Below are 24,366 nucleotides of genomic sequence, written 5' to 3'. Positions count from 1 at the left end.
TACCTGTAACACCACACAGCACACTGTATTCTCTACCTGTAACACCACACAGCACACTGTATTCTCTACCTGTAACACCGCACAGCACTGTATTCTCTACCTGTAACATCACACAGCACGCTGTATTCTCTACCTGTAACACCACAGAGCACGCTGTATTCTCTACCTGTAACACCACACAGCACACTGTATTCTCTACCTGTAACACCGCACAGCACTGTATTCTCTACCTGTAACATCACACAGCACGCTGTATTCTCTACCTGTAACACCACACAGCACGCTGTATTCTCTACCTGTAACACCGCACAGCACACTGTATTCTCTACCTGTAACACCACACAGTACTCTGTATTCTCTACCTGTAACACCACACAGCACACTGTATTCTCTACCTGTAACACCACACAGCACACTGTATTCTCTACCTGTAACACCGCACAGCACTGTATTCTCTACCTGTAACATCACACAGCACGCTGTATTCTCTACCTGTAACACCACAGAGCACGCTGTATTCTCTACCTGTAACACCACACAGCACGCTGTATTCTCTACCTGTAACACCGCACAGCACACTGTATTCTCTACCTGTAACACCACACAGTACTCTGTATTCTCTACCTGTAACACCACACAGCACACTGTATTCTCTACCTGTAACACCACAGAGCACGCTGTATTCTCTACCTGTAACACCGCACAGCACGTTGTATTCTCTACCTGTAACACCCCACAGCACGCTGTATTCTCTACCTGTAACACCGCACAGCACACTGTATTCTCTACCTGTAACACCACACAGCACTGTATTCTCTACCTGTAACACCACACAGCACACTGTATTCTCTACCTGTAACACCACACAGCACTGTATTCTCTACCTGTAACACCACACAGCACACTGTATTCTCTACCTGTAACACCACACAGCACTGTATTCTCTACCTGTAACACCACACAGCACTGTATTCTCTACCTGTAACACCACACAGCACACTGTATTCTCTACCTGTAACACCACACAGCACTGTATTCTCTACCTGTAACACCACACAGCACTGTATTCTCTACCTGTAACACCACATGGCACGCTGTATTCTCTACCTGTAACACCACACAGCGCTGTATTCTCTACCTGTAACACCACACAGCACTGTATTCTCTACCTGTAACACCACACAGCACGCTGTATTCTGTACCTGTAACACCACACAGCACGCTGTATTCTCTACCTGTAACACCACACAGCACGCTGTATTCTCTACCTGTAACGCTGATATTGGAATAAAGTAAAGAACTTTTTGAACTTTTTTTTCTTTTCATTTCCACACACATTTCAATCAAACATATTTTATCTTTGATGTTGAGACCAACAATAAGGACTTTATCCCATATTATCTTACATGGGATATACTGTTTATGCCTTGTTTTTTCTCCAGTTGGGATTGGCAGTGCCATCTCTGATCCTCTCTGCCGTTTAGCATCATTTACTTGTGTTACTGCATCATTTTTGTGAATACACTGCAGTACTGCAATGAAACTCCAACATGTGTGAACACAGCCCTAATTTCACTGCACACTTGTGCACAATCAATAAAGTTCCAGCACCTGATTGGGGGATCCAGCTCCGCCTCCTGTGACATCACATCCTGCCCCCTGTCTGCATCATCAGCCTGCGCTCAGCAAACACACACAATGTGAGACAAAAGCAGGGAATATTTGTCTCCAAAGGGGGGATAACAGAAGAAACAGGAGACAATGTGGATTGGCACAGAGGCCATTTTCTTCACTTCCTGGATTTCTATCAGCTACCAGTGTGGCAGAACCGCACAGATATGGTAATACATTGTATAGATACATATATATATATATATACTTTTAATAGAAAACAAATTTTCCTTATGTGGAGTTCCCCTTTAATCCCTCAGAAGTCGCCCTAGGATCATGTAGGACATTACACAGAAGCTGCTGAGCCAGTGTGATAACTCCGCTGCTTGCGCCTCGTTCCCTGCCAGCACTATTACACCCGTCGGCAGCGAGGAAGTAAGAACCGGGGAGGGCACGGGGAGCTGCCAGGTGATCGCTAGATCGTCAGGGCAGCCCATAGAAGATATTACATGGAGCAACGGCAGCAGATCACTGCTATACTGATCGTTGTCTTTCAACATGATGAAAGCTGAATTATCAGCCAACATCAAGCATGTCGGCTGATCTCTGTCTTCTCTTACACAAGTATTGTCCATAACGGTCAATAATCGTTTTGTGTAATAGGGCCTTAAGAAAGCAAATCAAGCCCCAAAGTGTCATTGAATTAAAATAAAGGGATACTCCAAGGATTTTTATTTGTACTGTTCAAATCAACTGGTGTCAGAAAGGTATATAGATTTAAATATTACTTCTATTTAAAAATTTACAGTCTTCCAGTACTTGTCAACTGCTATATGTCCTGCAGGAAGTAGCGTATTCTTTCCAGCCTGACACAGCGCTCTCTGCTGCCACCTCTGTCCATGTCAGGAACTGTCTAGAGCAACAGCAAACCCCCATAGAAAACCTCTCCTTTTCTGGACTACTTCTGTAGTGCGGTGTATTGTCTATGGTCAGCAATAAGCAGTATACCTTTGGCAGCCACCGGAAGCAATGTAATCTCTTCAGTGTGACATAGTGCCCTTTGCTGCCACCTCTGTCCATGTCAGGAACTGTCCGGAGCAGGAGAGGTTTTCTATGGGGATTTGCTGCTTCTTTGGACAGTCCCTGACATGGACAGAGGTGGCAGCAGAGAGCACTGTGTCAGACTGGAAATAATACACCACTTCCTGCAGGACTTACAGCGGCTGATAAGTAGTGGGACATTTTTTTTTAGAGAATTTAGAATCTGTGTAACCTTCTGAAACCAGTTGATTTGAAAGAAAAATAAAATTCTGCTGGAATACCCCTTTAAGCCCCAGTGTAGACAATGGAAGCGCCATACACTCCAGAACACTGTGTGAAGCCTGATAGAAGCAGCTGCACAATTCCAGTAAGGCAGACACAGGCTCCTCCCTCCATTACAATGCAGATGTGAACAGGACCTGATGAGCGTGTACAGTCCTGTAAAATGGGGGCCAAAGCCGCACACCCGGCTGCTGAAGAAACGCACAAACCATTCACACTCCTCTATAGGACGGACGGGGCATTGTCACGTTAGTCGCCCTCTCCTCACACATCCCGCCCGCCGAGCACCGCACTGCTGACTGAGGAGACAACGCCGCGCAGCTACAACTCTCACACACCGGGAAATCTCGCGAGAAGAAATCTAATAGCCGCCAAATCCTGGCCCCGCCCCCATCCAGCGCGCCACAGCGTCCTGGAGAGCCCGGCTGGTGGATCACCTCACGCTGAAGCGCGCGGAGTCTCCTCACAGCAAGAACATGGTGTCAGACGGCAAAGCGCAGCCTGGACAGAGCAGAAACCTGCCATGGTATGGAGTGCGCCGCTTCTCTGCTGTGAGATTCTATTATACTGTCATACTAGTGTATATCTGCCGTGCTAATGCAGCTTGTGATCGGCAGAGAGCGATGTGACCGATCCCAGCCATAGATCTGCACACATCCGTCTCTGTTACAGAAACATCTGCAGGGTTTACAGTCGCAGCTATGTGAATGGGTTGTACAGAGGCAAAAAAATGTTTAAATACCTGTGGTGGTATAAAAAAAGAAAATAACTGATACCTATCCGCATCCCCCCAGCTGCCATTCCTGGTCCTGCCTGTTCTTTCCATGAGCCCTCAAGGACTACCTGCTCAGCCAATCAGTGAGCGAGGCGGCTGGACACTGCTGTGGCCTGTGATTGGCTGAGCGGGAACTTCTTACTGGATGATAGGTCACTGGAAGCAGGGACTGGGGGTGGCAGCCTTGGGCAGTCGGCATAGGTGAGTATCTACTATTTTCTTTATTCTCATCCATCAACAGGAGACGCAGAGGATGATGGTATGTCTCTTATAGTATGTCTCCTCCTCATCAACGTTCCATTGCTCTTAGTAGTTTGCTCCATGGGCAGTGCCCCTAAGGCTCTGTTCACACGGACTAAAACTGACGGAATTCCGCCAACCTCTGTATTATAATGACAGTCTACAGGAGGCTTGTGGGCCTCCTCTCTCCGCGCTGATGAATGAACATGTTCATTCTTCAGCACGGAGAGAGGAGGCCCGCAAGCCTCCCATAGACTGTCATTATGAAACGGAGGCTGGTGGGATTCCGGGCGGAGAATTCCACTGCAAAATTCCGCCATTTTTACTCCGTGTGAACAGAGCCTAACAGTCTCACCAGACCGTGGAGCACATGACTAACTGTGTCTGAGACATACCTTCCTCCTCAGTGTCTTCTATGTATGGGTAGGATCACACTACGGAATCCACGCAGATAAGCCCCGGGGCATTCTGTTGCTCTTACTACGCATCTATACTCGTGCCATAGACTCCATTCTATGGCTGATTCCGCCGTCCGCCAAAAGAATTGATATGTCAATTCTTTCAGCGGCCTTGCCATTAAATGGTGTCTATGGCATGGGAGGAGATGCACGCCGCCGCAAGCAGGTACGAGCAACGAATACGCCACAATTTATCTGCACAGATTCCGTAGTGTAAACCCACCCTAATAGGGACATATCAGCAGGTTAGATTCCTCTAAGCTGCTGATAGTTCCCCTTTAAATGTGCACGGTCAGGCAGCTGAGTGGAGATGATTGACAGTGAGGGACTGAAGTGCGTTACCACAGGCTGCTTTGCGCTCTTTCTCCTGATTGGTCACTGTTTCAGCGATGAGACCCCAACCAATCATAATTTGTTGTTTTTTTAGTGATGGCTACACCTATTTATACACTGGGGGAAATAGGGTCTGATACGCTGCCGCTTTTGCAAATTTTACCACCTACACAGAATGGAGAGGGGGGTAATATATCTGTCTGGTAACTTCACCTTTGAGAGACAGAATCTATAGAACCTTCCAGATAATCACATTGTCGGATTTATAAATAATTATTCACCATTTTATTCTATGAAATAAAGATGTGATGCAATAGAAGAAGAGAAGTTTCTATTTGGAGGAGAAAACTTTGTTTGCAGTCACAGAGGTCGGACGTTTCCTGGAGGTCTTCACCAGGTTTGCAGACCCTGCAACAGGGATTGTGTCCCCCTCGTCCATACACATCTTCTCCAGATCATTCAGGTTTGGGGCTGTCGCTGGGGAAAACATTGAGTTTCAGCTCCCACCAAAGATTTTTTTTATTGGGTTCAGGTGTGGAGAATGGCGATGCCACTCTAGGACCATGAAATGCTTTTTATGGAGATGCTCCTTATTTGCCCAGGCTGTTGGTTTCCTCCATAGGGTGCGTTCACATGTAACGGATCGGCAGCGGATTTCTCGCTGTTGATCCCTGCCCTGTATACTCTATGGGCAGACAAACTCGCAGCGGGATTTCCATCCCGCTTTGAGTATATCAGCAGCCCACCCCGTTAACCCCCCTGCTGACGGAGCGTATACATCACTTTCTCCACGCTCCGGCTTGCTTCGGGGGGTTCCCGGCACATCCTGCCAGGCCAATCAGTGCGCTGCCCCGCCGCAGCACGCTGATTGGCTGAGCGGGACGTGAAGACGCCGGAAGCCCCGAAGCAAGCCAGACTGCGAAGAAGGTGATGTATACACTGCGGGGGTGGGGGTTTAACGGGGTGGGCTTCTGACATACTCACAGTAGGATGGACAGGGCAGGGATCCGCAGCGGATCTCTCTGCAAATCCTTTACGTGAAGTTACCGACCAGAAATGTTACCCCCTTCCCTCCATTTTGTGTAGGTGGGAAAACTTGCGAAATCTGCAACGTATCAAATGATTATTTTCCCCACTGTATGTGTGTAAACAGAACTTCAAAAATATCTATGACATAAAGTGGTATTTTTTTTTATTTTTTATTTTTTTTTATATTTATAAATGAAAGTAAAGACTACTGAATTTGTTTGAATATGTTTTAAGGGGCATTCTACCTAACATCATGATAAAATTTATCTTCTTACTCAGGGTAGAAAAGTATCGACCCCAAACACTTGATGACTTGATCTCCCATCAGGATATCCTAAGCACGAGTAAGCTGACCTTGCTGTGTTTTATTTATTTTTTTGTATTTGTGAAATTCCTTTTTTTTTCTTCACCCACCAAAGTTAGGCAAGATTCACATGTTTTGTCAATGATATCTGGTCTATACGGTGACTGTATATTATGGACTGAACTGTTCACCTTTAATTCATTATATACAGTGAGCTCCAAAAAAGCCAGAGCTCTGCGCAGCTGCACTGACATGGCTAGAGCAGTATACGGCTGTGTCAGTAATAAAGAGCTCTAGCTGTTACAGAGCTCACTGTATATAATGAATTAAGAAGCAGACTTAAATGTATGTATGTTTTTTGTTGCAAAATTGTTACCAAAAAAGTACAGAAACAGTAACAAAATCCAGTGTGAATAGTGTGGATTTTCCTCAGTGTATTATACTAGCAGCAAATTTTATGTGAGTTTAAAGAGGCTGTACCATCAGGTACATCCTCTTTTATCTGACCCAGGCATAGAACGGCGCTGTCACGGGGAAGCCGGTGTCATGGTCTGTTTTCACTTCGTCCAATCATGACACCACATCTGGAGATTGGACCCCTGGTCCTAATGGGAACAGCAAACACAGACAGGTTAAAAAGCAGCCCCTCCCCTCAGCCCCTCAGTGTTTTCCTGTTCCCATTCGGAACAGTGCGCAGAGGGTTATTACCTCTCCTAATCGGGGGGCCTGGCGTCCGGTCAGGTAAAATTAGCCAGGCGACTGGGAGTCGGCTCTTCCATGTTCCCTCTCCCTGTGGCCGTACTGGGTCGCGCGATGTGCCTCCTGTATTCCTCCCAGCGTGGTGGTCTCTGCCAGGCCGCGGGTGTGCTGTGGCCGTTCCCCTGGTCACTTCCGGGTCCCGGGTGCTGGCGGCGTGCGCTGCGTCTGACGTCATCACGGCGCACCGCTATGCATCCTGGGACCGGAAGCTCCGCCCCCAAGATGGCGCCGCCGCTCGGGAGATGCTGCCGTATGGGGTGAGCGTGGAGGGCAGGACGCCGGCGCGGCGCTTTGGCGCCAAATTCAAACGGCTGGTCTGAGGTCTGCTATAAAGGTAACATAAGGCTCTTGCTCTTACCTCTTCTGTGCATCATGGATGGTCGGTCTGCATCCCGCCCAAACTCTGCAGAGCTCAGCTCTTCCCCCAGCCCGGTGAGTAACGGTCCCTTAGGGGGTTCACTTACTTTGTAATGCAGGCACCTAATTGATTTCCCTCTCTCCCTAGGGAGACAAGGAAGCCAAGAAAAGTCCCATATCTCAGAAAACCTGTGCCATCTGTGGTGTATATCTTCTTGAGAATTATGCAAAATTGCTGTGTGATGCCTGTACCACTAAAGTAGTCTAACAGGAGACTCCTTCGCTAATTGAGCAACTGAAGGATGTTATTACTAACCAGGTTCAAGCTTCAGTCTCTGCTGCCCTTTCTAAAGAGAGCTCCCATTCTCCTGAACCCCCTCCTAAAAGGGCCAGAAGAATTATCTCTGATTCTGATTCAGATGAGAATATCCTATCATCTGCTAAAGAGTCTGGCACAGAGAAACCTGAAAAAGCCGCACCTGTTCAGGAAAGTAAGAGGTATTACTTTTTTTCAGAGGACATTGACACTCTTCTTACTGCTGTTAGAAATACTATGGGCATTGTAGATGTGGAGGAGACAGCTGGCATACAAGACGTTATGTTTGCTGGACTAAGGCCTAAGAAAAGGCGTGTATTTCCTGTACATGAAACTATTAAAGGTCTGGTACAGGAGGAATGGCGTGATCCCGAGAAAAGGCTTCTAAATGTAAAAGAATTTAGAGCTAGATTGCCATTTGATGAGGAAGACACCAAACTCTGGGCTGAGACTCCAAAGATTGATGTACAGGTGTGTAAAGTGGTGAAATAAACTGCTTTACAATTCGAGGATGCCTCTCAACTAAAGGACTCGATGGATCGCAAAATGGAGGGTTTACTCAGGAAAACCTGGGACGCAGCCATCGCCTCTCTTAACCCCAATATTGCCGCCACTAGTGTAGCCAGAGCTATGAGTCCATCCGTTTTTCAGCCAAAGCCGTGGCCATCTCCAACTCCGTAAGGCGAGCCTTATGGCTGAAAAACTGGCAAGGTGACACACTATCTAAGGCCAAGGTGTGCTCCATCCCCTGTCAAGGTAACCTGGTTTTTCGGTGCAGTCCTAGATACCATCCTTGAGCATGCGGCAGATAAAAAGAAAGATTTCCCGGCAGAGAAAAAGGCTGCAGGTAAAAAGCCTTTTCGTCCTTATACCCAGAAAAAGGAGTATAGGGGAAAAGGGAAGTCGGGCAGATGGAGCTACCCTAAAGGAGGAAAAGGGAGAGAGTTCCTACTCAATCCCAATTCCTCCGACAAAAAACAGTGACGCCATTCAGGTGGGAGGGAGGCTGTCCCATTTTCTCCAACAATGGACAGCTATCACGGACATGCCCTTCATACTGAACATCATAGAAAGGGGTTACAAAATAGAATTCTCCAGTTCCCCTCCCCCAAAATTTTGTGTCACAAATCTCGGATCAGAGCTACTAAATTCCCGATTGTGGTCAGGCATCCAGGAACTCCTTCATCTAGAGGCCATAATTCAGGTTCCCCCAGAACATCAGGGGTCGGGACATTATTCAACACTGTTCCTGGTACAGAAGCCGAACGGCTCATACCGTACCATTATAAACCTGAAGCCTCTGAACCGCATGATTAGATACAAAGGGATCGTTCACACAGAGCAAAAGCAGCTGAATTTCTGCGCTGAATCAGCGCTGAAATTTCAGCCGTTAAAATAGGTGCAGAGCTAATTTCCATTGTGTTGAATGGAAATTCTGCTCTGCAGTTCACACGGTGGAATTTCCGCACTGAACTAATCCGCTTTCCGCCAGAAGAAAGAACATGTTCATTCTTCCGCTAGCGGAAGCCTATACAAACCAATGGGGCTCTGATTTTCTGTCTCAGCGCGGAATACGCGCGTGTTCAGCGCGTAATACAAGCGGAAATTACGCGCTGAATCAGCACAGAAATGGGGAAAAAAAGGGGGGGGGGGAGGATTCTAGTATATATTCTGGTATAGTCTAGTTTACTCGCTGAATTTCAGCGCTGAATGCATGTGGATTCAGCGCGGATTCCTCGAGTATTCCGTGCTGAATTTGTCAAGAGCTGATTACGAGCTGAACACTTTCCTAGCGGAATACGCAGTGATTCTGCTTACATTCTGCTCGGAATTCAGCGTCAGTTGATTTCAGAAATATTTCCTCGCGTAATCCGCCCATTTTGCTCTGTGTGAACGTAGCCAAAAGGTTCAAAATGAAGACCCTAAAGACGGCCATCCCACTAATATCTAATACCTGGCTGGCAACCATAGACCTAAAGGATGCGTATTTCCATATCCCCATCTACGAACCGCATCAAAAATTCCTAAGGTTCGCTCTCCCTCAGGGGGATGTAATCCACCATTTCCAATTCCAGGCACTTCCGTTTGGGATATCATCTGCGCCCCACATATTTACGAAGGTCATGGTAGAATTAGTAGCACATCTGAGACTAAAAGGTGTTATGATCATCCCTTATCTGGACGATCTTCTGATAATATTCAAAACGAGAGAAATGTTGGAAATACACCTAAACCTAACGATACTTTCTCTTCAAGAAGCAGGATGGATTGTCAACTTTCAGAAGTCAGACATGTCTCCATCCCACAGGAAGAAGTTTCTGGGGATGCTGCTGGACACAGAGCGCCAGACAACTTACCTTCCTCAAGAAAAGATCTCAGGTCTCCTTCAGAAATTCAGAGACTTCCACCGGAAGGACTTCTCGACAATAAGAGATGTGATGTCTGTATTAGGATCCATGACATCCTGCATTCCAGCTGTCCCGTGGGCACAGAGCCACTCTCCCTGCCTACAGTCCAAAATATTACAGGTATGGGATCGCACCCAAAAATCTCTGGACAAAAAGATGGTGCTACCCAAACAGGTGAAGGAGTCCTTGAGATGGTGGATGGAGGAGACGAGTCTCAACAAGGGCGTGCTGTGGCACCCTTCGGAAACAATCACCCTAACGACGGAAGCCAGTCTCAGAGGATGGGGCGCCCACTGCAACGACCTATACCTCCAGGGCACATGGTCACAACAGATCCGTTACTGCTCGTCAAATGTACGGGAACTGAAGGCAGTACTGGAAGCCCTAAAAGCAGCAGAAACATATCTCTCCCAAAGGCACGTAAAAGTCTACTCAGACAACGCGACCACGGTGGCCTTTATCAACCACCAGGGAGGAACACGTCACAACATTTTCCAATGTCTAGCCAAAAAGTTATTCCAGTGGGCAGAGATACATCTGAAATCTATCTCAGCGGTCCATCTAAAGGGCACGGACAACGTGATAGGGGACTACTTAAGCAGAAAAACTGTCCATCCGGGAGAATGGAGTCTAGACCAGGAGGTATTCCAGTACCTAGAAAGAAAATGGGGAACACCTCGGACAGACCTGTTTGCCAACAGAAAAAACAAGAAGGTAGCCTCATTCTTCTCCCTGAATCCAGCAGACAACCCGGATGCAGTGGACACTCTTCAACAGCTGTGGGATCAAGGCCTGTTATATGCGTTTCCTCCGCTTCCAGTAATATCAAGAGCTCTACAAAAGATCCAGGCGGAGCATGCTCAAGTCATATTCATAGCTCCACTGTGGCCCAAAAGAGGTTGGTTCTCTCTCCTAAAAGACCTCTGTGTAGAAGGGATAATTCTTCTTCAAGAGAAGAATCTGCTGTCCCAGGGACCTCTAAATCATCCAAACATAAACCATCTGCATCTCGCTGCCGGGCTTCTGAGAGGTCATACTTACTAAAGAAAGGTCTGTCTCCAAGAGTTATCTCTACCATGCTAAAGAGTAAAAAAGACGTTACCTCATCTATCTACCTGAAATATTGGGGAATATTCTTTAGCTGGTGTAAAGACTCTCCTCCAGATCCTCTCAATCCAAACATCCCCCAGATATTGGATTTTCTCCAAGATGGTCTCGATAAGGGTCTAGCCCTTAGCACCCTAAAGGTTCAGACGGCAGCGTTAGGATGTTTCATTGACTGACCCCTATTGCTGAGCTTAGATGGGTAAAGAGATTCTTCAAGGCGGTAGCCAGAATAAAACCAAAGATCTCAAATCTTTCCCCTCCTTGGGATCTCAACCTTGTCCTCTCAGCTCTCACAAAGCCTCCGTTTGAGCCTTTATCTGAACTGTCATTAAAATTACTCACTTTAAAAGCAACCTTTCTCATAGCCATCACCACAGCGAGAAGGGTTTCTAAACTTCAGGCGCTATCCATCAAAGAACCATATCTAACAGTGCTTGAAGATAGGATTATATTTAACTAAATCCAGCCTTCCTACCCAAGGTGGTAACTAATTTCCACAGGTCACAGGATATCATACTTCCTGCATTCTGCAATAATCCTCGGAATGAGAAGGAGGCGCTCTTCCACAAACTGGATGTGTGAAGGACAGTATTGACCTACTTGGAAGTGACAAAGGACTGGAGGAAAGACCAGAACCTACTACTCCAGTTTCAAAGCCCTAATAAGGGCAGAAAAGCCTCCAAGGCTTCTATCGCCAGGTGGTTGAAACTTTCCATAGGCGAAAGCTATAAAGCCGCTGAAAAGGACGTCCCGGAAGGACTAAAAGCCCACTCTACAAGAGCCATGTCTGTCTCCTGTGCGGAAAATTCATCAGCTTCCATTGAGCAGATCTGTAAGCCGGCCACCTGGGCTACTCCGCATACTTTCTTCCGGCACTACAAGCTTGATGTAGCATCCTCCCAAGATCTATCTTTCGGGCGAAAGGTGCTGCAGGCGTTGGTCACTCCCTAACGTGGATTATCTGGTATGTCTTCAGGTGTGCTGTCATGATTGGACGAAGTGAAAAGTCAGGATTATGACTTGCCGATAATACGGTTTTCATGAGTCCATCATGACAGCACCCGTTATTACCCCCCCTGTATGTAGTGTTGCTATGTACTAAGTAATTGGTAAACACTGAGGGGCTGAGGGGAGGGGCTGCTTTTTAACCTCTGTGTTTCCTGTTCCCATTAGGACCAGGGGTCCAATCTCCAGGTGTGCTGTCATGATGGACTCATGAAAACCGTATTATCGGTAAGTCATAATCCTGACTTTTTTGAACCATGGCCTTGGTCCCGTGTACGGTGCTGTTCTATGCACCGTTACCGGGCCGGGGCTGAAGCACAGGAGCCGTACAAGGGAACTGGGTCGCGGTTCAAAAAATGGACCGTGGCATCAGCTTCCCCGTGACGGTGCCGTTCTATCCCTGGGTTAGATTAAAGAGGATGTACCTGATGGTACATCCTCTTTAAGAAATATCAGAAACCTGCACAGAAATGAATCTGCAGTGCAAATTTAAAGGGTTATCCAGTCTATTAAAATTAACCACTTGTACTCAGGATAGGCCATTAGTATTAGATCTTCAGGTTCGGACGCTCACATCCCCACAATTAGATGTTTGTCCCATTAAAGTGAATGGCTACGGAAGAATAAGCAGGACAAAACAATAAAGTAGCATAATGGCCTAATAGACCTCTGATCAGTGGGGTGCCTGGGGATCAGATCCTCGCTGATCTAATATTAGTGGCCTATCCTGAGGCACGATAACCCCTTTAAATCTACAGCTTGTTAATTTGTTGCAAATATTTTGTATTATTACAGATTCTGTCTATTTAATATTCACAACAATTCCACAGAACTTTGGATTGTATAATACATGCAAGTCCCACCTCTATCTAGGACAAGGGACCCCCCCTCCAGTCTGCTTGTGGTCTCCTGTGATGGTTGGGGAGACAAGAACAGCCAATATTTGCTTATGTTCATACTGCTATACTCTTGGCAGCTTCTGCAAACTACTGTTCATTCAGAATAAAACTGTCTGCTGCAAGTTCCACCCCAAACACCTCTATCTCAAGCTTTAGAGATAGTTGGCGGTGCTCACTTTTAGGATCCACACTAGAGATGAGCGAACCTGGAGCATGCTCGAGTCCATCCGAATCCAATCGTTTGGCATTTGATTAGCTGGGGCTGCTGAAGTTGGATAAAGCTCTAAGGTTGTCTGGAAAACATGGATACAGCCAATGACTATATTCATGTTTTCCACATAGCCTTAGGGCTTTATCCAATTTCAGCAGCCACCGCTAATCACATGCCGAACGCTCAGGTTCGGATGGACTCGAGCATGCTCGAGGTTCGCTCATCTCTGATCCACACCTATCAGAATTTATTACTCTGTGCGTAAGCCACAATTGTCACAATTGAGAATACCCAAGGCAGGGTTTTCCAGGCAAAATAGACTGATCATCAGGCACTGATCTGCCCAGAGCAGACACCTGTTCAGTGCCTGCACTGTGCAGTGAATGTAGCTGGAAGCAGCTGTCTCTGCTTGCTGTGTAGTGGCTGGACTTGGCTACTGCAACTGGGCTGCTGTTTACGTGAATGGGAGCTGAGCTGCAGTTGCACATTACCATCACTACACACTACAGCTGTTTTGCCTGGAAAACCTTTAAGTGCCTACTTCTTGTCTTGCTGTACTTTATATGCAATACCTGATGTTTGCATTCTTGTTGTTTCCTTCATTAGTTCAAAGGTTTATAAGTGAAGACAAGCTGCCTCACCTTTTATTCTATGGACCACCTGGGACTGGCAAAACCTCCACAATCCTTGCTTGTGCAAAGCAGCTTTATAAAGATAAAGAGTTCAATTCTATGGTTCTAGAGGTAAAAATTGATTCAAATACATATTTTACCATTCAAATTGGCCGCTTTTCTCGCTAGTACCATTAGTGATTTTTGTATTGAAGAGAGATTCCCATGTTATAAAATGATATTCTTCACCCCCTTCTAAGGATTTCCTGTAGCTCTTCCCACCTGGCTGCGCATGGGAAACACCACTAAAGATTCATTCATTCACTTCTTGCAGAAACTCTTAACTGCCCATGTTTATTGGACAACTGTCTATTAAATGTGTGCTGTCATTGAAAAAAATATTGTCAGAGAGACATATGAAACGTTTTGTTCCGTCAGGGTCTGAGTATTTAGACTGCGACTGTTCAGGAGAGATACATGTTTAGAGTGCGTTCACACGTACAAGGTCTGCTGCAGATTTGCTTTGAATCTGCAGCTTCAAATCTGTGCCATCAACTCTGCTGCAGATCCCGTTTGTGTGATAGAGTTTTCTTGATTTGCAAAGTACATCTGAAGCAGCCCAAAATTTTTATTAATTTTTTTTTTAGTCCCCCACTTACCTTCTCCAGTCCTTTGCCTTTCCTCCCTGTTCTGTGAAATGACATTAGATGGGACTGTATGTCATGCGGCCATAATGACCTATGAATATTTGTTTCAGTAACTTTGATTACATAGGCAATGGTTGGCCTCACATAGTCATTCCTGTCCTAACACAGAGAAGTAGGAGAATTAAATTAAAACTTTGTTCCCGCTATGGCCGCTGACTGGTTAAGCAGGGCTGACCCGTCATGACTCGGTTCCCTGTCCAGACCAGGAAATAAGAGAAACAGATTGCTGAACTCAGGGAGACCAGCCAAACGACAACACTGCCAGCTGCTAGTTAAAGCGCTCAATGCAGTGAAGTCCTAGGTGCATTGCCCCCTGGGAAACATGAATATGCAAAAGAGGAGCCTGTGGAGCCTCATTGAAGAGTCTCAAAACACAGGACTAGCCAGATATCCCTCCGGGAAGGACCCAGCCAAGGGGCAGCTCCTGTTAGGAAACCACCAAAACCACCATATTAAGTGGCCCTATAAGTCAATGTAATGACAAGGGATAAACCAAGGCTAGGTAACCATCCACATACAGCTGTTTCGGGGTGTTGCCCCTCCTGCTCAACACTGATGAGGGCAACACCCCGAAACAGCTATATGTGGATGGTTACCTAACCTTGGTTTATCCCTTGTCATTACATCGACTTATAGGGCCACTTAATATGGTGGTTTTTGTGGTTTCCTAACAGGAGCTGCCCCTTGGCTGGGTCTTTCCCGGAGGGATATCTGGCTAGTCCTGTGTTATGAGGCTCCTCTTTTGCATATTCATGTTTCCCAGGGGGCAATGCACCTAGGACTTCACTGCATTGAGCACTTTAACTAGCAGCTGGCAGTGTTGTCGTTTGGCTGGTCTCCCTGAGTTCAGCAATCTGTTTCTCTTATGGCTTTACTAGGCATTGCTCCCACCTAACCAGAATCCTGCTCCACACTGATGAGGGGCAACACCCCGAAACAGCTGTATGTGGATGGTTACCTAGCCTTGGTTTATCCCTTGTCATTACATTGACTTATAGGGCCACTTAATATGGTGGTTTCCTAACAGGAGCTGCCCCTTGGCTGGGTCCTTCCCGGAGGGATATCTGGCTAGTCCTGTGTTTTGAGACTCTTCAATCAGTGCTCCACAGGCTCCTCTTTTGCAGACCAGGAAATGACTGGGAACCGGAGTGGGGCACAGCTGGCCTTTTGCTGGAGTCGGGGAGGTAGGTGCATGTTATGTTCAGCCACTTCCACCCCGGCTCTTTTGAAAAAAATGATGGACTTTAATCGTTATGAAATAATATTTAGAAAATAGCACAAGTAGCCACACAGAGTCACATGTGAAAAAGCAACCAAATACACCAAGGGCATAATAAATCTTGTGGGATGAGAAACTAAAACCCTAAAGGTGACCATACACCTTTAATACCTTATCTCTTCTGTCTTTTCCATAAACACTATTCTTAATGGGGTAAGCAGTGTCCAGACTTCTCTGGCAGTGGTTTATCTCTTTGGGTCTATTTATAGACAGATTATTAAGCCAAAGCCAGGAAAGGATTTGAAAAGAGGAGCAATCTCAATCTTTCCTTTATGACCTGTTCTCTGTTTATAGTTGTTCTCTGCTTTGGCTTCAATAATTTGTCAGATAAATCTGTCCGTGTAAAAAGGCTGTATTACACAAAGTGATTATCTGCCATGTTTGGCCTATTACAGACCTTTCTGGACGATAATCGTTTTGTGTAATAACTCATACGTAAAGGCAACAATCAGCCAACATGCACAATGTCAGCTAATCGTTGCCTTTGTGCATGAACCAAAATGCCAATAACTCTAGCGATGGTCTGCTTTCCGTCGCTCCTATGCAATAGGGATAGCTGTAACAGACCGCCGCTATACTCTGTGGGCTACCTGGACGTTCTAAAGATCGTCCGCACAGCCCTTCTCACAGCTGTTGCACTCACTGTTGGTGCATGTAATAGCACAGACTTATAGTGGGAAACGAGTAGCAAGCGAGTGCTGACATCACAGGCCGGCACTTACTTGCTTCTAAATATCGGGCTGTCTAATTCAGCCCTTAGAAAACAGTGGTTGGACAGTGAAAATGTATTTCTCTATCTCTGACACCATCTGTCAGTGGAGTCTCAGGAGACCCCCATACACTTGGGGGTCACTATACTGAAGGCCGCACCTACCGCAAACAGCCAGTTTTGAAATCTAGAAAAAGCAGCAATTTGGCCCAAATTTATCGTCTGTATGAAACAAAAACTGGTGTCATTATCCCATAGAAGCCAATCACAGTTCATGTTTCACTTATTAGGATATGAAAACTGAGCTGTTATCGGTTACGATGGGCAAATTAGACCAAATATTGTTTTACATAGATTGATACGTCTGGGCCTAAATGTGTTGTGAAAGTGAAGAGTATAGGGCTGAGCAAGATTATCACGGATTCCTAAGGGCCCTATTCCACCGGCCGATTATCATTCAGATTATCGTTAAATCGTTCGAATCTAAACGATAATCGTTCGGTTGAAATGCAGTTAACGATTAACGACCGATTGAGAAATCGTTGATCGCTTTAGAAGACCTGGACCTATTTTTATCGTTGCTCGTTCGCAAATCGTTCGCAGTAGATACGAACGCAACAGCGAAGAAAAAACTATCCCAAATGCGATTATAAGTAACGATTATCGTTCCATGGAAATGACTGAACGTTTTTAGGTCTTTCGCAATAGCGGTCGTTTGAGATCGTTAATCGTTAACGATTATTCAAAGGATAATCGTCTGGTGGAATAGGGCCCTTAGTAAATAGCTGTTCGAACTGGGTTCAGATTACAATTTCGGTCTGTGGCACATATGTCAACAACCTTTCAGTATGTTATGGTGACGTATATTGACTTCATAAGCCCAAATGTAGTCTGCTATTGACTATTTCCTGAATATATATGTGTTTGACGGGTTTCTGATGTAAATGCCATGGAGGCCTCAGCTGAATATGTTGCCCTGGTGGAGAGTTGGATGCATGATATGTATGCTACACTGCTGACACATCTCCCCCTTTGTTTTTATGTACCCGTATAAATGTTTAACTGTGCACTTTTCATTACTAGCTGAATGCATCTGACGATCGTGGCATAGATATTGTTCGAGGCCCCATATTAAGTTTTGCCAGCACAAGAACAATATTTAAGTAAGTGATTTGTTTTCTTTCCCCTTAAAATATCCTGATGTTCTGTAAGGCCTTGTTCACACTTTCCTGTTAATAGTTCCCTTGGTAATGTACAGTCATGGCCAAAGGTTTTGAGAATTACACAAAAATTATATTTTCACATGATCTGCTGCCCTCTGGTTTTATGTATGTTTGTCAGATGTTTTTATCACATACAGAAATATAATTGCAATCATATTATGAGTAACAAAAGCTTGTATTGACAGAATGAGTTAATGCAGCAAGTCAATATTTGCAGTGTTCACCCTTCTTCTTCAGGACCTCTGCAATTCTCCCCGGCTGCTCTCAATCAACTTCTGGGCCAAATCCTGACTGATAGCTGTACATTCTTGCACAATTAATGCTTGCATTTTGTCAGAATTTGTTGTTTTTTGTTTATCCACCCGTCTCTTGATGACTGACCACAAGTTCTCAATGGGATTAAGATCTGGGGAGTTTCCAGGCCATGGACACAAAATTTCTATGCTTTGTTCTCTGAGCCATTTAGTTATCACCTTTGCTTTATGGCAAGGTGCTCCATCATGCTAAAAAAAAGGTATTGTTGATCGCCAAACTGCTCTTGGACGGTGGGGAGAAGTTGCTCTTGGAGGACATTCTGGTACCATTCCTTATTCATGGCTGTGTTTTTAGGCAAGACTGTGAGAGAGCCGATTCCCTTGGCTGAGAAGCAACCCCACACATGAATGGTTTCAGGATACTTTACAGTTGGCATGAGACAAGACTGGTGGTAGCGCTCACCTTGTCTTCTCCCAATAAGCTGTTTTCCAGATGTCCCAAACAATCGGAAAGGGGATATATCAGAGAAAATGACTTTCCCCCAGTCCTCAGAAGTCCACACCCTGTACCTTTTGCAGAATATCAGTCTGTCCCTGATGTTTTTTCTGGAGAGAAGTGGCTTCTTTGCTGCCCTACTTGAGACCAGGGCTTGCTCCAAGAGTCTCCACAGTCTCACAGTGCAGATGCACTCACACCTGCCTGCTGCCATTCCTGAGCAAGCTCTGCACTGCTGGTAGCCCGATCCTGCAGCTGAAACACTTTTAACAGACGGTCCTGGCACTTGCTGGTCTTTCTTGGGCGCCCTGGAGCCTTTTTGGCAACAATGGAACCTCTCTCCTTGAAGTGCTTGATGATGCGATAGATTGATGACTGAGGTGCAATCTTTCTAGCTGCGATACTCTTCCCTGTTCGGCCATTTTTGTGCAGTGCAATGATGACTGCACGTGTTTCTTTAGAGATAACCATGGTTAACAGAAGAGAAACAATGATGCCAAGCACCAGCCTCCTTTTAAAGTGTCCAGTGGTGTCATTCTTACTAAATCATGACAGATTGATCTCCAGCCCTGTCCTCATCAACACCCACACCTGTGTTATGGAGCAAACACTGAAACGATGCTAGCTGCTCCTTGTAATGGTGCGTTTACACAAATTTGCGCGATAACGATCGAATTCGAACGATAATCGTACGTGTAAACGCAGCGAACGATCAAACGACGAACGATACATCGCTCATTTTGATCTTTCAACATGTTATCAAATCGTCGTTCGCAAAAAATTCGCAAATCGTTCCGTGTGAACAGTCGTTCGCCAATTTAACCAATGTGTGAGATAGGCTTAAGCGTTCGCAAAACGATCACAAAACGAATTATATCTCGTATAATATATCTTATATATCGTACCATCTAAACGCTGCTTGTTATGAAAAAAAAATCGTTACTCCGACATCGTTAATCGTACAATCGGGCCTATTATCGTTACGTGTATGATGTTGAAATGTGTTTTGGGGGATAAAGTTAATTTTCTAGGCAAATATTGACTTTGCAAGTAATTGCTGTTAACCCTTAGGGGACACAGCTAGTTTTGGTGTTTATGACACGGCCAAATTTTTCAAATATGACATGTGTCACTTTATATATTAATAACTCTGGAATGCTTTTACCGATCCTTGTGGTTCCAAGATTGTTTTTTCGTGACATGTTCTACTTTATGTTAGTGATACATTTGGGCTGATACCTTTAACTTTTTTTTGTGAAAAACTCCAAAATGTTGTGAAAAATTGCATTTCTCTAAATTTGAAAGTCTCTGCCAATAAGGAAGATAGTTATGCCACAAAGGTTATTGATTAATTCACATCTATAACATGTCTACTTTATGTTGGCAGCATTTGGTGGGCATGCTTTAACTTTTTTAGGATTTTAGACGCTGTAATTGTTTATTAGCAATTTTCTAAATTTTTGTGAAAATTTAAACTCAGAATTCTTTAGGGGCCAGTTCAGTTTTGAAGCATATTCCAGAGGCCTGTATACTAGAAACCCCCATAATCCCCCCATTTTGAACTCTTCACCCTTTGAAGTATTCAAATTGAAATTTAAAACAGTTTTTAACCCTTTTGGCATTTCACAGGAATAACTGCAAAGTAGGTGTGAAAAGTAAAAATTTCCATTTTCTTTGCAGACATTGCAATTCAATCCTATATTTTTCATACCAAACATGCTATAAAAAGTAAAATGCAATAAAAAATGTATTCCTCTGAATCTGCAGTTTTTACAAATACCCCATTTGTGGACATAAAGTGTTGCACAAGCGCACAACATGGCTCAGAAGAGAAGGAGCACCCTTTAAATTTTGGAGTGTGGATTTGGCTGAAATAAATGTAGGAGAACATGTTACAGTTACAGAGCCCCCCTAGTGCCGAGACAGTGGGAACCCCCCACTGGTGACCCCATTTTGAAAACTACACCCCTTAAGGAATGTAACAAGGGGTACAGTGGGCATTTGGACCCTACAGGTTTTTCACAGTTTTTTGCAAAAGTGGACCGTGAAAATGAAAAATCACATTTTTCACACTTATGCATTGGTGAAACCCCAAATTTTTCAAATTTCCAAAAGCATGGAGGAGAAAAAGCCCCCCGATATTTGTAAAGCAATTTTTCCTGAGTACAGAAATACCCCATTTGTGAACGTAAATTATTGTACGGGTGCACAACAGGGTTCAGAAGAGAAGGAGCACCTATGTCTGTGTGCACTACTGCTGTAGCAGTAAATGCACGGACATTTACTGACACTTACTAACGGACACGGACTAACGTTTACTCACACTTACTAACGGACACTGACTGACACTTACTCACACTTACTAATGGATGCTGACTGACGATAACTAACTGACACTGATTGATGCTCAGTAACGGACACTGACGGACTCTTACTAATGGACGCTGGCTGACACTTACAGAAGGTGACTGACGCTTGCTGACACCTGCTAATGGACGCTGACTGACTCTTACTAACTGACATTGACTGATACTGACGCTTACTAACGGACACTTACTGACACCGACACTTACTAACGGACGTTGACTGATACTGACAGACGCTTACTGACGCTTACTCTTACTAAAGGACGCTGACTGACGCTTACTAACGGACGCTGCCTGGCGCTTACTAACGGACGCTGCCTGGCGCTTACTAACGGACGCTGCCTGGCGCTTACTAACGGACGCTGCCTGGCGCTTACTAACGGACGCTGCCTGGCGCTTACTAACGGACGCTGCCTGGCGCTTACTAACGGACGCTGCCTGGCGCTTACTAACGGACGCTGCCTGGCGCTTACTAACGGACGCTGACTGGCGCTTACTAACGGACGCTGACTGGCGCTTACTAACGGACGCTGACTGGCGCTTACTAACGGACGCTGCCTGGCGCTTACTAACGGACGCTGCCTGGCGCTTACTAACGGACGCTGACTGACGCTTACTAACGGAGGCTGACTGACGCTTACTAACGGAGGCTGACTGACGCTTACTAACGGAGGCTGACTGACGCTTACTAACGGAGGCTGACTGACGCTTACTAACGGAGGCTGACTGACGCTTACTAACGGAGGCTGACTGACGCTTACTAACGGAGGCTGACTGACGCTTACTAACGGAGGCTGACTGACGTTTCCTAACGGAGGCTGACTGACGTTTACTAACGGAGGCTGACTGACGTTTACTAACGGAGGCTGACTGACGTTTACTAACGGACGCTGACTGACGTTTACTAACGGACGCTGACTGACGTTTACTAACGGACGCTGACTGACGTTTACTAACGGACGCTGACTGACGCTTACTAACGGACGCTGACTGACGGACACTAACTGATCTCCCTTATTACTGGGAGATCACAGGGGAGGGGGTACTTTTTATTATATATGTGTGTGTGTCGGTTTTTTACAATATATGGATGCAGGCTCTGATTTCCTCACAAAGTGAAGGATCAGAGCCTGCATCCATGATCAGATACTGTGATTGGCAGCTCTGATCACAGAGCTGCCAATCACAGTATATAGCAGCATGTACCAGCGTCATTACACAGACGCTGGTACATGCTGCTGCAGCAGGAGGGGGTCACAGCAGAGATCGCTCCTTCCCCCTCCTTGCAGCACTGGCTCCCCGGTCCCGAAACCCACTCTGAGCTCCGGGATCCGGCGAGCTAGTGCTGCTGCAAGGAGGAGGGGGATGGAGCGACCTTGGCTGTGACCCTCAGTTGAGCAGCAGCGGCGGCGGTGGTGGGTGGGTGGTATGGATAGGGGGCGGGATAACACAGCAGCAGGGGGAGGATCGGGGGAGGATACAACATCAAGGGAGGGGGAGAAACGGAGGACACGGATCAGGGGAGGACGGAGGACACAACATCGCGGGAGGTGGTGGGGTACGGAGGACACGGGAGGGGGGGTACGGAGGACACGGGGGGGGGGGGGGGGGGGGTCAGAAACAAACGGCAACGTGGGGCGGGGACGGCGCGGCAGCAGCTTCCCCCGGATCCCGGAACTCGGCAGAGACCGGGATCGGGGGTTTACTGCTTATTTCACCGTCATCCGTGAATCGTTACTGATCTCTGATGCCGGTGATTGGCTGTACTGGAGCCCTTCAGGGGGTCCAGCAGCAGCTACACTGAACTGTCAGCTATCAGCTGACAGTTTAGTTTCGGCTCCCGGCCACTGTTTATGTAAACAGTGAGCACCGGGAGCCGGGAAGTTATAGTACGTCCTGGTGCGGAAAGTAACCTCCTGCCAGGATGTACTATAACGTCCTAGTGCGTCTATGGGTTAAGCTGATCACTTTGTATAACATTCTGGAGTATATTCAAATTGCCATTTTAAAAAACTGATGCGGTAGACTTTGTAAAAATTAATGTTTGTATCATTCTCAAAATGTTTGGCCATGACTGTATGTGAACAGGTTGTTTTATACCCAATGCACATGCTCCAGATAAAGTATCATTTATTATTTTATAATCCATTGATCCATCATCAAAAAGTTGCAGATTTTTGCCATTGGATTACAAATGGCTTCACCAGACTGTCTGTACTATGTGAACATGAGATACTATTTCCCAAATGTCTATGTTCCGGTTTACCAACTGTTTTTTTTTCTGCTTCATTCATGTACATAAAGCTGTGGTTTCTGGTCTGTTAGACGTATGTCTGATGGACAAGTGTGACAATACTGGGTCACTGATACCAGATTGTGTTGCACACTTGGGCCTTGATTCAGGCACTTGCTGTAATTATTTGTCTGGGAGTGCTAAGTACCCACTGGGAGACTGGGCAACAAAAAAGCCACAGTGACGTGAAAAGTTTTTTTTCAAAATGACACATGTAAGAGTTTCAGTGCAGTACTGTCTCGATACGTCTTCACAGAAATTATGCAGTAATGTGAAGTGAGACTGCAATATGTGAACAAAATCTTTGTAATAATTCTGCTGCAGAACCTATGGTATTAAAGGGATTATACAAGCATTAAAAATAAAAAACACAGCTGCTTTCATCCAGAAACAGTGCCACTCTCGTCCTCAGTTTGGGTGTGGGGGGTTTTAGCTCAGTTCCATTGAAGTGAATGGAGTGCAATTGTAATACCACACACAACCTCAGGACAGGGGTGGTGCTGTGATTGCAAGAAAGTAGCTGTGTTTTTTGATAACCCCTTTAGGCTATGTTCACACAGTGTATTAACAGCTGCTGTTTGACAAGTTCTTGCGGCCGATATTACCATATTGGCCGCAGGAACATTTTATTTTGTTTGGAATCTGGGTGCGCCCCATTGAAGTCCATGTAACGTACGGCCATCAATAGGCCGAAGGAAGCGATGTAGAGCTTGAAACGGCTGTTGCCAGTGGAACGCTTCTTTATCCATTGTAACATCCACGTATGTTGATCCGTGTATGTTACATTAAAGTCCACGAACTTTATTGGCGAGTGCCGCCTCCTCTTCTATTGTCAACTACAATTTATGACTGCCTGCAGATGTAAATTGTGACAAATCTCACGCATTTTTGTAATCTAAGTATGTTCCCTCCTGTTTCTGGTCTCTGTGTTGGTATTCACACATAGAATCAATATATGGGCCTGTAAAAGGACAAGATTTGTATTATGTTGCACTAATATACAATCTAAGCAGTCTAGTGACATCTGCCTCTATCTGTGTTGCAGAAAAGGCTTTAAACTTGTGATCTTGGATGAAGCAGATGCAATGACTCAAGATGCACAGAATGCTTTGAGACGAGGTAAAGTGGCACACTACTCGACTGCCATATGCCTGGAAGCATTACAAAATTACCAGGTCTTCTGAAAATCCTAGATAGACATAACAATCTGCCATGTCTTTATGCTACAGCAGCTGAGTTTATGCAGGCGGCTTGTCTGTCGTGCTTATTGCTGCTGCTACCTGCTGGGTATGA

The 24,366-nt window shown here is 45.6% G+C and overlaps 1 protein-coding gene across 1 annotated transcript in view; it reads left to right on the top strand.

The window, feature by feature from the left end:
- Window positions 1–3,292: 3,292 nt before the first annotated feature.
- RFC5 (replication factor C subunit 5) overlaps window positions 3,293–24,366 on the top strand; it is a 40,372-nt gene continuing 19,298 nt past the window's right edge. Inside the window, exons 1-5 of the mRNA XM_069960740.1 lie at window positions 3,293–3,460; window positions 6,049–6,113; window positions 13,742–13,878; window positions 17,525–17,604; window positions 24,119–24,192. Of these exons, the coding sequence (XP_069816841.1) occupies window positions 3,411–3,460; window positions 6,049–6,113; window positions 13,742–13,878; window positions 17,525–17,604; window positions 24,119–24,192 (406 nt within the window). The 5' untranslated portion in view covers window positions 3,293–3,410. The remainder of the gene's footprint in view (window positions 3,461–6,048; window positions 6,114–13,741; window positions 13,879–17,524; window positions 17,605–24,118; window positions 24,193–24,366) is intronic.

This window comes from Dendropsophus ebraccatus, chromosome 3, assembly GCF_027789765.1.
Source record: "Dendropsophus ebraccatus isolate aDenEbr1 chromosome 3, aDenEbr1.pat, whole genome shotgun sequence".
Classification (NCBI taxonomy): Eukaryota; Metazoa; Chordata; class Amphibia; order Anura; family Hylidae; genus Dendropsophus; species Dendropsophus ebraccatus.
This window is presented reverse-complemented; position numbering and strand designations above follow the sequence as displayed.